This window comes from Salmo trutta, chromosome 1, assembly GCF_901001165.1.
Source record: "Salmo trutta chromosome 1, fSalTru1.1, whole genome shotgun sequence".
Lineage (NCBI taxonomy): Eukaryota > Metazoa > Chordata > Actinopteri > Salmoniformes > Salmonidae > Salmo > Salmo trutta.
Window position 1 is genome coordinate 53,085,945 of NC_042957.1, and position 17,028 is coordinate 53,102,972.

The 17,028-nt window shown below is 43.2% G+C and overlaps 1 protein-coding gene across 3 annotated transcripts in view; it reads right to left on the minus strand.

The window, feature by feature from the left end:
- Positions 1 to 1,368: 1,368 nt before the first annotated feature.
- LOC115199878 (protein shisa-8-like) overlaps positions 1,369 to 17,028 on the minus strand; it is a 91,165-nt gene continuing 75,505 nt past the window's right edge. Inside the window, exons 4-5 of one of the 3 annotated variants that reach the window (XM_029762421.1) lie at positions 8,156 to 8,233; positions 1,369 to 7,978 (exon numbers count right to left, since the gene is read on the minus strand). In XM_029762421.1, coding sequence (XP_029618281.1) covers positions 7,404 to 7,978; positions 8,156 to 8,233 — 653 coding nt within the window. In that variant the 3' untranslated portion in view covers positions 1,369 to 7,403. Of the gene's footprint in view, positions 7,982 to 8,155; positions 8,234 to 17,028 lie in introns of all 3 variants that reach the window. The other 2 variants (XM_029762413.1, XM_029762428.1) reach the window with 2 other exon arrangements.

A 17,028-nucleotide genomic window follows, 5' to 3' on the forward strand; every position in this document is an offset into this window, starting at 1 on the left:
GTCAGCTCTCTCCGGTTTTCCTGTCGCTCTTGTCTCTGTCTCTTAATCTAGTGCTGTCTGTCTTTCTCTCTCGTGTTCAATTCCTTCGGTTCTGCTTCCCTCTTTCCTTCTGGAAATGTCACATTCCTTTTTACCCCACTTCCATTCGTCCTGCTTCTTCTTTCATTGTCCCGTGCTGTCTTATTCTTGCTTTTTCTTTTCCTCCCATAGCTTTATGATTTATTCATTTCCTTCATTATTGACTGCATTCCCTTTCAGTGTTCATGGTCTCCCTTATCTACACAGCCTGGTCTCATAGACTATGGGTAACATAGTAAATGTAAAGCCTGGAGACTGAAATTAGTATGATATGTTGCGTTCGGTATGTTTACATAAGACAAGAAACAAAAGGAGGAAGGGTGAATGGTCAATCCGGGTGGATGGGTGGGAGTATAATGCGAGCATCTAGCAACCAAAAGGTTACGTGTTCGAATCTCATCATGGACAATTTTAGCTAATTTGCAACTACTTACTACTTTTGAGATACTTTGCTGCTATTTAGCATGTTAGCTAACCCTTCCCCTAACTTTAACCTAACTTCTAACCTTAAACCCTAACCCAGACTATTTGCACCCCCCCCCCTTACGCTGCTGCTATTCTCTGTTTACTATCTATGCATAGTCACTTTACCTACATGTACATATTACCTCAATTACCCTGACTAACCGGTGTCCCCGCACATTGACTCTGTACCGGTACCCTCTGTATATAGCCTCGCTATTGTTATTTTACTGCTGCTCTTTAATTATTTGTTACTTTTATTTAGTATGTTTTTACTTATCTATTTTTTACTTAACTTATTTTTCTTAACTGCATTGTTGGTTTGTAAGTAAGCATTTCACTGTAAGGTCTATACGTGTTGTATTCGGCGCATGTAACAAATCAGATTTGATTTGAACCCCTAGTCTAGCGAACTTTAGCTAGCTAACATTAGCCACAACAAATTGGAATCAGTAACATATCATACGTTTTGCAAATTCGTAACATATTGTACGTTTTGCAAATTTGGAACATTGTAATTCGTAACATTTCATATGAAATGGATGATGGACATCCACAAATTAATACCATACGAAATGTATTGTATGATATACTAAATGGAGTGTCTCGGATTAACATACAGAATAATATGAACTGCTCCGAGACCAGGTTGGTCTACACCATGTCAGCTGCTAGTAAAACTTATTGAGAGCAGGAAGCAGAAATGTACTATCTACCGTTTGGACTATACCACAGTATTGGTTTAGGAATAACTATAAGAAAGCCTTTTTCTCTCTTTTTTTACTCCCTGTCTGACAGACACTCACACAAACATGCCAAGACACAAGGTTTCTCTTACCATTTACATTTTTTATCAAGTTCATACAAAGAACACTTAGTAAGGTTTCCTCTAAAAAGAGATGGTTAAAAAGCCAGACAATAACTTTGACCTTGACTCTTCCTCAAATATTATTGTAATTAGTGCTGTAAAAATGGAAACAATCTTCATCATTGTCGTCATCATCAATGATAACCTATTTTAAAATGTAAGTAAACAGCTAGGGAATGAAAGGACCCTGTTGATGCTATGAGGGTGTCTTTATGAGACCGATTTGAATATGCATAGAACTGAAGCAAAGGTGGGGTGGGAGGGGTTTTTAATTTCCCTCATATCAATGTCCCTCTATCTTTGTGGAAGGAGCTCATTGGAACAATCCTATCAACTGATCTGCTGCCCAAATGCAACATCCTGTTAACCTTTAGTGTAGTTATATTAACGCTCTATAGTAGGAGTATGCTGCTATGTATTTCAGTCTTTTAACCTGAACATTTAACATTCCTAATTCAGGACATTGCCTCAGGTTGTCCATTACTGGAGTGGGAGGATATGAGAGAGGGATGTGGTTTGTGGCGTTTGGCTCTTTGCTCTCTCTGATGGAGTCAGTCCAGACCCTGGAGACATATAAATGAAGTCAAACATCAGTGACAGCTGGCCTGGGTCTCCGTGGGGATGGGGTGGCAGAACAAAACAAATGCAGGGCACTAGGAGAAAGGGATGCCCAGATAAATGCTGAACTCATGGAGAACATGCCCAGACCAGAGGGTTGGACTTCAATTAATTTTTTTCTGTTGACAGTTCCTGTCTTCCTTATGGATGACAGCCTCCAAATTAACATAAAATATGCTTTTCATTTGTCTTGCCTGTTCTTCTGGAATTGTATTTACTGTGTCAGTGTGTACTGTACTGAGTGCATGTGTGTTTGTGTGTACACATTTATTCACATCATGTAGGCCTACACATTTTTTCTAGACATTAAATATACATTTTTAGCTCCATTTCTCGTGGCCTTTAACTATGAATAAAGAACTGCATAATCAAAACCACATGTAAACAGAGAACATAAGAACACCTGCAACAACAAGGATTATTTTTAGATGTCAGGGCAGTATAATTAGTACAGGCCCGTCAGCTAAATTAATATAATTTCTGGTCAAAACATGCAATGTTCCAGCACCTTAATTACCTTGTATCTCCGTTCTATCTAGACAGCCTGGGCATATTAAGAGGTGTCCAAACCAATTTTCGGATTCATTTAAAAGCCATGGACCTTGAATATAAATCAAATTAGATGACAATTTCATTTAAAACAATCCAATTTTACATTTATAATTGGGCTATTTTATTGACCAAGTCTACAGGTATTGCAAAGGTACTTGATAGATGCTTGGTTAAGGACGTCAATTAAAATCCTCCCTATGGTATCTTGTCTTAAGGGTTTACGCACACACTGATACTGTTTCATGGTGCTGGGGAAGAGGTTGGTATGGTGGCTTATTGGTAAAGAAATCTTACTGATACTGGGCCCCCTCGTAAGGTTAAGATTAAAAAGAGTACCAGTATTTGCCCTGCTTTACAGAGTGGAGTAGTAGGAAGGGGGGACTTTTAGCTGATAGAACAAGGAGTAGGCCTCCCCTCCTTAGCCTCGCATGTTGTCAGATAACTTCACATACTCAAGGGGTCTAAAACGCTTCTGCCAGCTAACAACCCAGAGAAACGGATTCAGCCAAATCGGAGATGTCAGAACAAATTAATTTGGACACCGCAATCTGGGTGACCCAAACACTGGTAGCGCTCCACTCAACGCAAAATGAGAGAAAGACGTGTTTTTCTTGTTTAAGTCTATAAAAAGCCCTTATATAAAACAAGTATTTAACAATTTTTACAGCAGACAAGTGGTACAATATATATACACAAATACATAGCAATCAAAGGTAGTCTACTACCAAAAGTATGGAACCACATGATTTGCAGATATAAGCTGCACAGGAATCACAAATCTTCAATCGTCATTGTTAACTAATGTGTTGCCAAAGCACTTGAATACAATGCATTTTTCACATGTATACATGAGTGTATGTACCATACATAGTATCCGGAAAAGCGCAAGCTTCAAACACAGGACATTTTCTGTTGGGAAGGAGTGCGTGTCCAGTTTCGAATCTGAAAGCACTTCATCAGTCAAACACTACTTTTTTGAAAGAACTTCAAATCCGAATACAGTACAAAAAAATCATACACAATATATTGCTAAGGATGAAACCCAAGTATGTCTACCAGGTTGCATTCAGATAACCTGTTGTAGAATAGTTGCGTTTAAGGAAGTTTTACAAAGAACAGTCATTCAGCTCTTTTAGGGTGCCGTATATACAGTGTAATCAGTAGAGATTGAGTGTGCACACTAAGCTGATGGTCCACAGTCTGACATTCCCACTGTGGGCTATCAGTTACGTGTACTCAATTTTTCATGATAAGAATTATTTTGGTCCAGCACCTACAACCACAGAATGGGCGACTGTGAGATATACATGGCTCCTCTGTCCTGCTGTGGTGTATTATTTACATCGTCCAGTGTTGAGAAACTGAGGCAAAACTTTGGGCCAGTAAGCCTTTGACAGCTTTAATTCACTTTCGACTGTCCAACACAGTCTGAGGCAATCCAAAACCAGCGGGCTTACTGTGACAGTATTGGTGTAGGATTCACTGTACGGAGGCCTGCGGCAAAAAGACTCTGGCATACCTGTGGGCCAAAAAGGCCCTTCACCGGGTAAATGATACTCAAGGAGGGTGTCACTGTTTCGAACAGTCAGCAGTGTTTGTCTCCCATGAGTCAGATATACCTGCGGGTCAACATTCGCTCAGCACTAGGATGGGAAGAAGAGGAATATTAAGGTGGAATCTCAGCCAATTACGGTGCTTCGTTCTACTATAGGAGGCAAGCCAAGGCGTTAGCCTGGCGACATCCTGGTGCCTCGCTAGCTGTCAGCTTGGCCCAAGGCTGTGTTTGTCCTTGAGGCCTCACAGAGGCTCACCCTCCTCATGGAGACTCCCTGGAGCCTGAAGGATCCATGTGTCACAACGTCAGTGTCGTTCAGCTAGCATTAGCAACACTATCCTAGTGCCTGCAGCCAGTAGAGCTCAGATGGGGTTTCAGAGGTGTCCACTCTTGCAGGCCAGCCCTGATAACTGCTTGTAGGTTTGTGTTTTCTTTAGTATGGCCTTGCTGGAATTGTGTCTGTAAAATAACATTTGTATCCGTCCAATAGTAAAAGGTCATGGAGAGCTAATCAACGTTTTTTTCTGAGTGGACAGAGTTCTGATTCGCTAATGCAACTTCCTCTGCCGGAGTAGCGCAGGAGGAGAGAGAAGAGAGAATAAAAATAAGCTCTGTGAAAAGCTCAGTGGTCTGGTTTCTGAGAAAATAGTCCTAAATATCTTTCAGAAGAGCCTGAGATTGCAACAACAACAAAAAATCTGGGTCCATGCAGCTCTGCTTCCACCTCAGCTCCCCACATTTAAAGGACTCCGGAATGGTCCAAAGTCAGACACCAGAGAGGGTTTGCAGATAGATGGGTACTTATTGCTTTGCAGACAGAACATATTGCTTGTTACTTGCACACATACATTGCTTGTTCACAACCAGTAATGCATCCTGAATGATAAAGGAGAGAGTCCATAGAATACTTTATATGGCTGGGCTGTTAAGTTGGAGAAAGCTAAATGTTGACCGTGCATGTTACATACGGTAGCTATGAGTGCAGATGTGCATGATGCACATTTATAAATGTACTGTGCATATCCCAACACTTCTCCATTTCTGATTTACTTTTATTCAACCATATCATAAAAACAACAACAACTCCAAGTGGGTCTTATGTAGATTACATAACAGCTTTAGAAATCCTGAAGTATGAACCGTGGACAGATAATTCAAATCCCATATGAAATGTAACACGCATTGACCCGTAATTGTCTCCAACAGCCAATTCCAACATGAATGACTCCATCGGCTGCACGTAGTTTAAATCAATTAAAATGTCCTATATTCCATATCATGCTGCTGCATAGGCTACAGTGAAACCACTTGGTGTCTGTCCATAACACAGAATGGCTCGACAATAGCAGCCGAATGAATCTCCAAATCATTTAACAGTGTGAAAGCCCTGCTCCACTCCATGCATGCCTAGTGTGTGAGAGTGTGTGAGGGCCTGCCATGCTGGGGATTGGGTATCATTAGTTATGGCTGCACCCCCTGTGAGGAGGCATGGTGTCCCCTGACTGGGAACAGCTTGGAAGACCATGCAGGGGTTGGATGCTGGAGGCTCCCACCATAAGTCAAGCCCACTGGGGAAAGGGAGAGCAGAGGAAAGGGGGTCTGGTGGAGCTCAGGAACAGGCTGGAAGCTGGTTGGTGGGGAGGAGCTACAGTAGCAGCAAATGGTGAATGACTCGAGTAAACACGACTGACTGGCTGCCATCCGTTGATACGGTTACACCTGTCTGGAATACGCTGGGCGTAGGTATGCACTGCGGCGTAACCTGTTTACTTATGATAATACATTAAGCTTGAGGCTTGGGCTAAATTGCAGGAGAGTTCACTGAAACGTACGGTGAAGGACGGCGCTTGTGTGAACTTAGACGTATCAGATTTCCATGCAAATATTGTACCTTGCGGTCAAGTGTAAAATGATAACAAGCCAAGAGGAGTTGCTTGTTCTCCAGTAGCTTGACTATTGGAAATAATCCTTGTGGTTTGGAAAGACTTACTGTAATGTCTATGTTTAGCCACTAGCTTCAACCCAGCTGCATTTAAAGTGACTCATTATACATATAGATGAACCATACACCTGCATTCAACAAAATTATCATATTAAAGCCTATTTTAATATTACAATAATATATGCATGCATCACATGAATTGCTGCCAGTCTGGAAGACATACTTTAATAAAATACTCTTGTGTATGATTTTCCTTCCTTCCTGACCTTCGTGCATTCATGTTTGGATAGATTCTTCAACAGCAAGCCAAGCCAAAGCTAAGATAAAATAAAAAAGCAATGACCTTTACTTCACAACTACAACTTCCCACACTTCCCATCCTTGCATTGCCTTTGGCACCATATTACCCAGGACAGACACGGTGACCTGTCCTGCCCTCTTGCAGGCGCCTATTGTCCCTTGCGATTTGCGTCTGGCCTCTGCTGAAGCTTCACTAACACAGACAGTTCCATTTAACACGACTGTGGTGACCTTGCTGATACCTGTGCTGTTTGCCCTCTCCGATGCATGCGTCACCGATTAAGACAACAACAAATAACACAACGCTGAGAGACGTGGACGCTGACGATTCCTAGGGAGTCTCCAGACACAACCACTGAGTGAGATTCCCCAGTTTTGACGACCAGGGGGTCTGACGCTTCAGGGCTCTTCTCCAGCAGGAGACGAACAGGAGGTTCTTGCCGCACCAAACCTCTGTCCGGCTTAGTTCCTCATCCCTTATGCTTCAGGATGAATAAACAAGCACCTCCTTTCCCGCTGTTTCTCTCTCTTCCTCTCCCTCTCTCTCGCTGGTACAAATCTGGATGGAGGGTGATGGGAGCTGACAAGACAATGGCATTGTCACTGCTGTTGTTCAGGGTCCTGGAGGTGCTTTACCCATGTGTACCACTCTGACAGGCTGCAAACAGTAGGAGAGTGTGTAAGTGTGTGGGGGGGTACGGATTTGTAAAGTAGTGGTGCCAGGGGGAGCAAAGAGGAGATTGACCAAAACAAAACAGGGAGGACGCTGGGACAGAGAGGGAATTTAAAGGATCCAGGTCTAGAGATAGCAAGTCACTTCATGTGATCGTTACCTTCCGTTTTGGGTGTTACATTATCAATAACAAAGAAAACCTGCAATTAAAATAGCAAAAGAAGATTGCCTGTCCCTGTTCATCCCCCCCAGCCATCAACACGACGTTGATTCGTACAAAAAGCTCTCGCTCCCAGGTCTTACTCCCAGTCCTATAGACTCTTTTCTTGCTCTCCTGCTCTCCAAACGTTCATGCTCAGACTGTGACCTCTGTCTTGCTGTTGGTGGGCAGCCCCTTGTTTTTGGGGTGCATGTGGGGCGACTGTCCATAGCCCAGGGGCTGGGAGAAGAGTTCCGGGAGCGTCTCAATGCTGAACTGCCGCTTGTTGGAGTAGGCCTGCCGGCGGCTGTTGGGCTGTTGATGTAACTGCTGTTGATGTAACTGCTGTTGATGTTGTTGATGTTGTTGATGTTGTTGATGTTGCGGATGCTGCTGATGCTGTTGATGCTGAGGATGCTGCGGATGCTGCGGATGCTGCTGCTGTGCCTGCCCGATGTGGGAGGCCGTTGGATGCTGGACATGGCCCTTACTGGGGTCCCAGACTTTGAAGGCTGAGCTGGAGGTAAGCGGGTGGGTGTTAGTCTTGGAGATCTTGGGCTTGGGGAGCTGGGCGGTGTTGATGGTTATGGCCAGTGGGGCGTGGATGTCTGGAGGGGGCAGGAAGGGCTTGTCCTTGTGAAAGGCGATGGGCTGGAAGGTGGGGGGTGAGGAGTGATGGCGGGAGTAGTCCACCATTGGGTAGCCCTTGTAGTAGTCTCTTGCTGCCGTATCTGCTGCGAGAAAGGGGAGGAGACAAAGGTGGGGGGGGGGGGGGGAGAGAGAGAGAGAGAGAGAAGAATGTGGTATAGAAGTCAAAATACCTTACAAATACCTTTAATCTTTTCCTTTGACATGGTATCCACTCAACCTGTGGGTCCACAATGAGTTATATGGGTCAGAATATCTACCTGGTACCCCCAGAGACCTCAACAATGTCCTCCTTTGTTCAGATACAGTAAGAGCTCTGTTATCCAGTGGCCAAACCCCTAAACCAAGTTAAAACAAACAAAACAACAACAATGAAAATCTGTAAAGACCTGCTGCACAAGCATCTCCTCCCTACTTTATCATGCTGTAAAGACAAGTGTGATTCCAGGTAATTACATTGTACACATTGTAATAGCAGTGTCATAGACTCCATCATATTGTGGCTGTAAAATATGCTGGAATAGAAGAGCATAGATTAATAAAATGCACTGAGTTACCCCACTCATATCACTTCAATAGCTTTGAACCTCGCCCAACCTCTCTGTTTTAATTAAATGTACACATTTAGGCAAGTTATACAAGACATTGTGTCCCTTTTCTGCTGCCAAGGGAAGAATTAAGGTGAGACACCTCTCCCCCTGTGTTAATCCCTGTGCCGTTGGCTGTGTTTTATATACCATGAAAGGAACCAGTAGCTTTACACCATCATCCCTAAACCAGCCAACCTGTCAGGTAAACCTACAATGACATGGAGGTAGAGCTGCACAGAGTGTACAGCGGCTTTCACCCACAGGGGCTTGGTTCTGTGTGTGTGTGTCTGTGTATGAGTGTGTGTGTGAGAGGGGGGTTAAAAAGCCTGAAGCTCCGTAACGTTAACATTGAATGAAAACAAAGAAGAAAAAAAACAACAGCAACTGGCGGATGAGCTGGAGATTTGAGGGGAGTAAAAATAGAGCTGGTTTAGAGTGTCGTGTCGTATTAGTGAGGGAGCCCTGAGTGCTGCTTCGTGAGGTCACAGCGGCCAACCCCTCAGCCCTCAGACACTAACAACCTTGTTCGCCTCACTGTTGTGTCATTTTGGTTTTTCTTCCCCTATTTTGTTGGAGAAAAATTATCCTGGTTGTTGTTTTTTCTTTCCCCCCTCCCCCTCTGTGTGTGTGTGTGTGTGTGTGTGTGTGTGTGTGTGTGTGTGTGTGTGTGTGTGTGTGTGTGTGTGTGTGTGTGTGTGTGTGTGTGTGTGTGTGTGTGTGTGTGTGTGTGTGCGTGCGTGTGTACAGTTGAAGTCGGATGTTTACATACACTTAGGTTGGAGTCATTAAACTTTTTCAACCACTCCACAAATTTCTTGTTAACAAACTATAGTTTTGGCAAGTCGGTTAGGACATCTACTTTGTGCATGACACAAGTCATTTCTCCAACAATTGTTTACAGACAGATTATTTCACTCATAATTCACTTCTGACCCAATTCCAGTGGGTCAGAAGTTTACATACACTAAGTTGACTGTGCCTTTAAACAGCTTGGAAAATTCCCGAAAATGATGTCATGGCTTTAGAAGCTTCTGATAGGCTAATTGACATCATTTGAGTCAATTGGAGGTGTACCTGTGGATGTATTTCAAGGCCTACCTTCAAACTCAGTGCCTCTTTGCTTGACATCATGGGAAAATCAAAAGAAATCAGCCAAGACCTCAGAAAAAAATTGTAGACCTCCACAAGTCTGGTTCATCCTTGGGAGCAATTTCCAAACCCCTGAAGGTACCACGTTCATCTGTACAAACAATAGTACGCAAGTGTAAACACCCTGGGACCACGCAGCCGTCATACCGCTCAGGAAGGAGACGCGTTCTGTCTCCTAGAGATGAACGTACTTTGGTGCGAGAAGTGCAAATCAATCCCGTAACAACAGCAAAGGACCTTGTGAAGATGCTGGAGGAGACAGGTACAAAAGTATCTAGAGTTGAAGTCGGAAGTTTACATACACCTTAGCCAAATACATTTAAACTAAACATTTTCAAAATTCCTGACATTTAATCCTGTAAAAATTCCCTGTCTTAGGTCAGTTAGGATCACCACTTTATTTTAAGAATGTGAAATGTCAGAGTAATAGTAGAGATTGATTTATTTCAGCTTTAATTTCACTCATCACATTCCCAGTGGGTCAGAAGTTTACATACACTCAATTAGTATACCTCTCAGGAAGGAGACGCGTTCTGTCTCCTAGAGATGAACGTACTTTAGTGTGAAAAGTGCAAATCAATCCCAGAACAACAGCAAAGGACCTTGTGAAGATGCTGGAGGAAACCGGTAGAAAGTATCTATATTCACAGTAAAACGAGTCCTATATCGGCATAACCTGAAAGGCCGCTCAGCAAAGAAGAAACCACTGACCTCAATCCTATAGAAAATTTGTGGGCAGAACTGAAAAAGCGTGTGCGAGCAAGGAGGCCTACAAACCTGACTCAGTTACACCAGCTCTATCAGGAGGAATGGGCCAAAATTCACCCAACTTATTGTGGGAAGGTTGTGTACTAATTGCACTACATACTATTTAGCACATACTGTATAGTAAAAATGAAGTATGCCATGGCCGAAACATATTACTTTTGGTACGTTCAAGACAACTGGGAATTCGGAAACAAAATTAGCTCACACTGGGAAAAATCATGACTTTGTGATCTTCAGGTTGGAGAAGTCAGAGCTCTAGGATGACACCCGAATTTCTTACTTGTAATTCCGAGTTGGCTGACCATTCAAAACGATTTTTCCCAGTCGGAGCAATAATTTTTGGGGGAGTTTCCTGTTGTCTTCAATGCACCATCAGTTACGGCTTCACATATGAACCGGAAAGCATCGCCTGTAGCCCTCACTCTCCATCTTTGGAGGATGCATGCACTCAAAGACTTGGCCTCCATTGGTTGATCTAGCCAGCTATAGATAGACTACTCATGATGATGTATTGCCTATTGTTTTTTGCTTTTGATGCACTTTGAGATACTATAAAACACATTTTTTCAAATACTTAAACGGCCTACTATTTCGGACGCAAGTATGAGTATTCGGACACGGCCTGTTTTTGTGTGTGTGTGTCTCAGTCACCAGATCTCAACCCAATTGCACACTTAGGGGAGATTCTGGAGCGACGCCTGAGTCAGCATTTTCCACCACCATCAACAAAACACCAAATGACGAAATTTCAAAAACAAAAAGAAATGGAGGAACTTATTCAAGAAAGAACCTGTGTAATATATTATAAAAAATAAAGCGAACTGGATGGAATATGGGGAGAAATGCACCAAATTATTTTTCAATCTTCAATATAGAAATGCTACCAAAAATGTTTTATTGAAACTTGTTACAAATGATGGAGTCACACATGATTCACTGAATGATATTTTGAAAGAGAAAGTAAAGTACATTAAGAATATGCTTTCGTTTCAGTCTCCTCCATCTCCACTAACTGAAACTAATTGTATGGATTTTTTCCTAATAATAATGTAAAATTAACATCTGTACAGAAAGACTCATGTGAAGGCCAAATTACAGAGAAGGAACTTCTTGATGCAATTGGGGCCTTTAAGGCTGGGAAAACTCCAGGGCTGGATGGCATACCAGTGGAAGTATACAAAAATTTTTTTTATATACTCAGAGGACCATTATTAGCATGTTTTAACCACTCCTATATAAATGGTAGATTATCAGACACGCAACAAGAAGGTCTGATATCATTATTGCTGAAACAGGACCTAAATGGTATATATAAAGATCCAGTCCATAAAGAAATTGGAGACCTCTTGCACTTCAGTGTTGTGATGCATATAATTGAAAAAGTATTGTCAGATATTATTCATCCTAATCAGACAGGTTTTTTACATGGACGATACATTGGAGATAAAATAAGACAAGTACTGGAAACAATAGAATATTATGAAATATCGGGGACACCAGGCCTGGTTTTCATAGATGATTTTGAAAAGGCTTTTGATAAAGTATGACTGGAGTTTATAGATGAATGCCTAGAAAATTTCAATTTTGTGGAATCTCTTATAAAATGGGTTAAAATTGTGTATAGTAACCCTAGGTGTAAAATAGTAAATAATGGCTATATCTCAGAACGTTTTAAACTATCTAGAGGAGTAAAACAAGGTTGTCCACTATCAGCATATCTGTTTATTATTGCCATCGAAATGTTAGCTATTAAAATTAGATCAAATAATAATAATAAGGGATTAGAAATCCGTGGCTTAAAAACTAAGGTGTCATTGTACGCTGATGATTCATGTTTTCTTTTAAAACCCCAATTAGAATCTCTCCACGGCCTCATAGAGGATGTAGATACTTTTGCTGTCCTCTCTGGATTAAAACCAAAGTATGATAAGTGATAACTATATTACGTATTGGATCACTAAAAAAATGCAAATTTTACATTACCATGTAGTTTACCAATTAAATGGTCTGACGGAGATGTGGACATACTCGGTATACACATCCCAAAAGAAAGAAATGATCTCACTCCAATACATTTTTATAGAAAGTTAGAAAAAATAGATAAGATCTTGCTACCATGGAAAGGAAAATACCTGTTTATTTGTGGAAAAATCGCCCTGATTAACTCTTTAGTCATATCACAGTTTACCTATTTGCTTATGGTTTTGCCTACACCTAGTGACCTGCTTTTTAAATTATATGAACAAAAAATATTCAATTTTATTTGGAACGGCATGCCAGACAAAATTAAAAGGGCCTACTTGTCACGTCCTGATCAGTAAAGGGGTATTTTTGTTATTGTAGTTTGGTCAGGACGTGGCAGGGGGTGTTTATTTAGAGTGTCTCGGGGTATGTTGGTCTATGTGCTTATGTAAGAGGGGTGTTTGTTTAGAGTGTTCTGGGGTTTTTGGTCTATGTTCTATGTTAGTGTATTTCTATGTTCAGTCTAGTCTTTCTATTTCTATGTTTAGGGTTTGTTGATTGACCTTCAATTGGAGACAGCTGTTCCTCGTTACCTCTGATTGAAGGTCCTATGTATAGGGGTGTTTGTGCTATGGGGGTTTGTGGGTAGTTGTCTCCTGTTTTGTGTCTGTGCACCTGACAGGACTGTTTAGTGTCATTCATTGTTTTGTATACGTGATTTGTTTGTTTTTCCTTCTTTTGATTTAATAAAGAAGATGAGTATACACGTTCCCGCTGCACCTTGGTCTAATCCTTACGACACCCGTTACAGAACTACCCCCCACCAACGGACCAAGCAGCAGGGTAAGGAGCTGGAGAGGAGCTATCGGGAGTCGTGGACCTGGGAGGAGATCATAGCCGGAGAGGGACCATGGAGGAAGGCTGGAGAGGACCGGGAGTGTTTTGCTGGAACATGGTTGGCATGGAAGCCTGAGAAGCAGCCCCAAAATTTGTTTGGGGTGGGGCACACAGGTAGTTTGGCTGGGCCAGGGTTGAGCCCTAAGCCAACTCCCCGTGCTTACCAGAGGTAGCGTGGTACTGGTCAGGCCCCGTGCTATGGGGTGATGCGCACGGCATCGAGGCCAAGCATCCACAGGCCGGTATGATCGATGCCAGCGTCCTGCATTTGCCGGGGGGAAGTGGACACCCAGCCAGTAAGGGTGATGCCAGTCCTGCGCTCGAGACCGGCAGTGCGCCTTCACGGCCCAGTGTATCCTGTTCCCGCTCCCCGCACTAGCCCTGAGGTGCGTGTCTCCAGTCTGGCATCTCCAAAGCCAGCACCACGCACCAGGCCTTCAGTACATCAGCCCAGTCCAGGATGTCCTGTTCCCGCTCCTCGCACTAGCCTTGGGGTGCGTGTCTCCCGTCTGGTACCTCCACTACCAGCCCCACGCACCAGGCCTCCAGTGCGTCAGCCCAGTCCAGCTCGTCCTACTCCTGCTCCTCGCACTAGCCCTGTGGTGCGTGTTCCTAGTCTGGCACGTCCTAAGCCAGCTCCACGCATCAGGTCTTCAGTGCGCAGTCCCCGTCCAGAGCTTCCGGCGACAGTGCCTCATCCAGAGTGTCCGGCGACAGTGCCTTGTCCAGAGTGTCCGGCAACAGTGCCTCGTCCAGAGTGTCCGGCGACAGTGCCTCGTCCAGAGTGTCCGGCGACAGTGCCTCGTCCAGAGTGTCCGGCGACAGTGCCTCGTCCAGAGTGTCCGGCGACAGTGCCTCGTCCAGAGTGTCCGGCGACAGTGCCTCGTCCAGAGTGTCCGGCGACAGTGCCCCGTCCAGAGCCTCCGCACAGTCCGGAGCCGAGAGAGACGGCCCACGTCCGGAGCCGAGAGAGACGGCCCACAGTCCGGAGCCAAGAGAGTCGCCCTACAGTCCGGAATCGGAGCAGCCAGAGTTGCCCTACAGTCCTGAATCGGCGCAGCCAGAGTCTCCCTTCAGCCCGAGGTCTCCAGCGACGCACATCAGCCCGAGGTCTTCAGCGATGCGCCATAGCCCAGAGACTTTGGGAGGGGTAAAGTTTAATGAGTATTTAGCGGGGGTGGACAGGGTAGGTTGGGGAGTAAGGCCGGAGCCTGAGCCACCTCCGTAGTAGGGGGTTGGGGGAGGGGGGGGGTGTAGCACAATAACCGTTGGTGACGGTGGTCACCCTTCCCTCCCTTTAGTTTGGGATTATTTTTGTTTTGGGTTTATTTTTGTGTTTTGTTTAAGGTGCATCCGGGGTCTGCACCTTTGGGGGGGGGGTACTTGTCACGTCCTGATCAGTAAAGGGGTACTTTTGTTGTTGTAGTTTGGTCAGGACGTGGCAGGGGGTGTTTGTTTAGAGTGTCTCGGGGTTTGTTGGTCTATGTGCTTATGTAAGAGGGGTGTTTGTTTAGAGTGTTCTGGGGGTTTTGGTCTATGTTCTATGTTAGTGTATTTCTATGTTCAGTCTAGTCTTTCTATTTCTATGTTTAGGGTTTGTTGATTGACCTTCAATTGGAGGCAGCTGTTCCTCGTTGCCTCTGATTGAAGGTCCTATGTATAGGGGTGTTTGTGCTATGGGGGTTTGTGGGTAGTCGTCTCCTGTTTTGTGTGTGCACCTGACAGGACTGTTTAGTGTCGTTCGTTGTTTTGTATACGTGATTTGTTTGTTTTTCCTTCTTTTGATTTAATAAAGAAGATGAGTATACACGTTCCCGCTGCACCTTGGTCTAATCCTTACGACACCCGTTACACTACTTATATAACGAATATGAATTTGGAGGGCAGAAATGATTAAATATTAAAGCATTAGACCTCTCACTAAAGGCATCAGTCATACAAAAGTCATACTTAAATCCAAACTGGTTCTCTAGTAAATTGGTAAGAATGGGCTAGGGGGCAGTATTGAGAATTTTGGAAAAAATATGTGCCCATTTTTAACTGTCCTACACCAACTGAGAAGCTAGAATATGCATATTATTGTTCAGGTTTGGATAGAAAACACTCTGAATTTTCTAAAACTGTTTGAATGGTGTCTGTGAGTATAACAGAACTCCTATGGCAGGCAAAAACCTGACAAGGTTTCATGCAGGAAGTACCCTGTCTGACAAGGAGTCGTGCGTCTTGCATCTGTTTATTGAAAAGTAAGGATCTTAGCTGTAACGTGACAATTCCCAGGGCTCCGATAGGCTCTCAGAACCCGGGAAATACCTGAAGGTTGACGAGGCAGCCTCAGGCTGAAACACATTATCGCCTTTGGTAAGTGGCGGATCAGAGGACCTTTGAATGAGGCGCGTGCACGATTCGCTCCTGAGGAGAAATTTAATTCGGCTGTTTAGGCTCAATGCATATTCCCGGTCGGAATATTATCGCTTTTCTACGAGATAAATGGCATAAAAATTGGTTTTAAACAGCGGTTGACATGCTTCGAAGTACGGTAATGGAATATTTAGAAATTTTTTGTCACGCCAATGCGCCATGCGCGAGACCGTGATGTAGCATTCTGATAGTGTCTAGAACTCACGAACAAAACGTCGCTGTTTGGATATAACAATGGATTATTTGGGACCAAACCAACATTTGTTATTGAAGTAGAAGTCCTGGCAGTGTATTCTGACGAAGAACAAGCAAGGTAAGAACATTTTTCTTATAGGAAATGTGATTTTGGTGGAGGCTGACCTGGGTGGGTGTCTAAATAGCTAGCCCTGTGATGCCGGGCTATGTACTTAGATTATTGCAAAATGTGCTTCATCCGAAAAGCTATTTTAAAATCGGACATATCGAGTGCATAGAGGAGTAATGTATCTATAATTCTTAAAATAATTGTTATGCTTTTTGTGAACGTTTATCGTGAGTAATTTAGCAAACTGTTAGTAAATTCCCCGGAAGTTTGCGGGGGTTATGCTTTTTCTGAACGTCACATGCTAATGTAAAAAGCTGTTTTTTGATATAAATATGAACTTGATTGAACAGACATGCATGTATTGTATAACACAATGTCCTAGGTGTGTCATCTGATGAAGATCATAAAAGGTTAGTGCTGCATTTAGCTGTGGTTTGGGTTTATGTGACATGATATGCTAGCTTGAAAAATGGGTGTCTGATTATTTCTGGCTGGGCACTCTGCTGACATAATCTAATGTTTTGCTTTCGTTGTAAAGCCTTTTTGAAATCGGACAGTGTGGTTAGATTAACGAGATTCTTGTCTTTAAATAGCTGTAAAATAGTCATATGTTTGAGAAATTGAAGTAATAGTATTTCTAACGATTCAAAAATCGCGCCACTGGATTTCAGTGGCTGTTACGTAGGTGGGACGAGTTCGTCCCACATGCGCCAGAGAGGTTATATAACGAATATGAATTTGGAGGGCAGAAATGATTAAATATTAAAGCATTAGACCTCTCACTAAAGGCATCAGTCATACAAAAGTCATACTTAAATCCAAACTGGTTCTCTAGTAAATTGGTAAGAATGTCTCATCCTATGTTCAAGAAGGGCCTTTTTCCCTTTATTCAGATTACACCGGCTCACTTTCGGTTGTTTGAAAAGGAATTAATCTCCAAAATATAGTTCTTTTTTTAAACAAGACTTAGAAAGTTGGTTGCAATTTCAGTTTAATACACCTGATAAGACAGAACAAATAATACAACAAATATTGTGGCTAAACT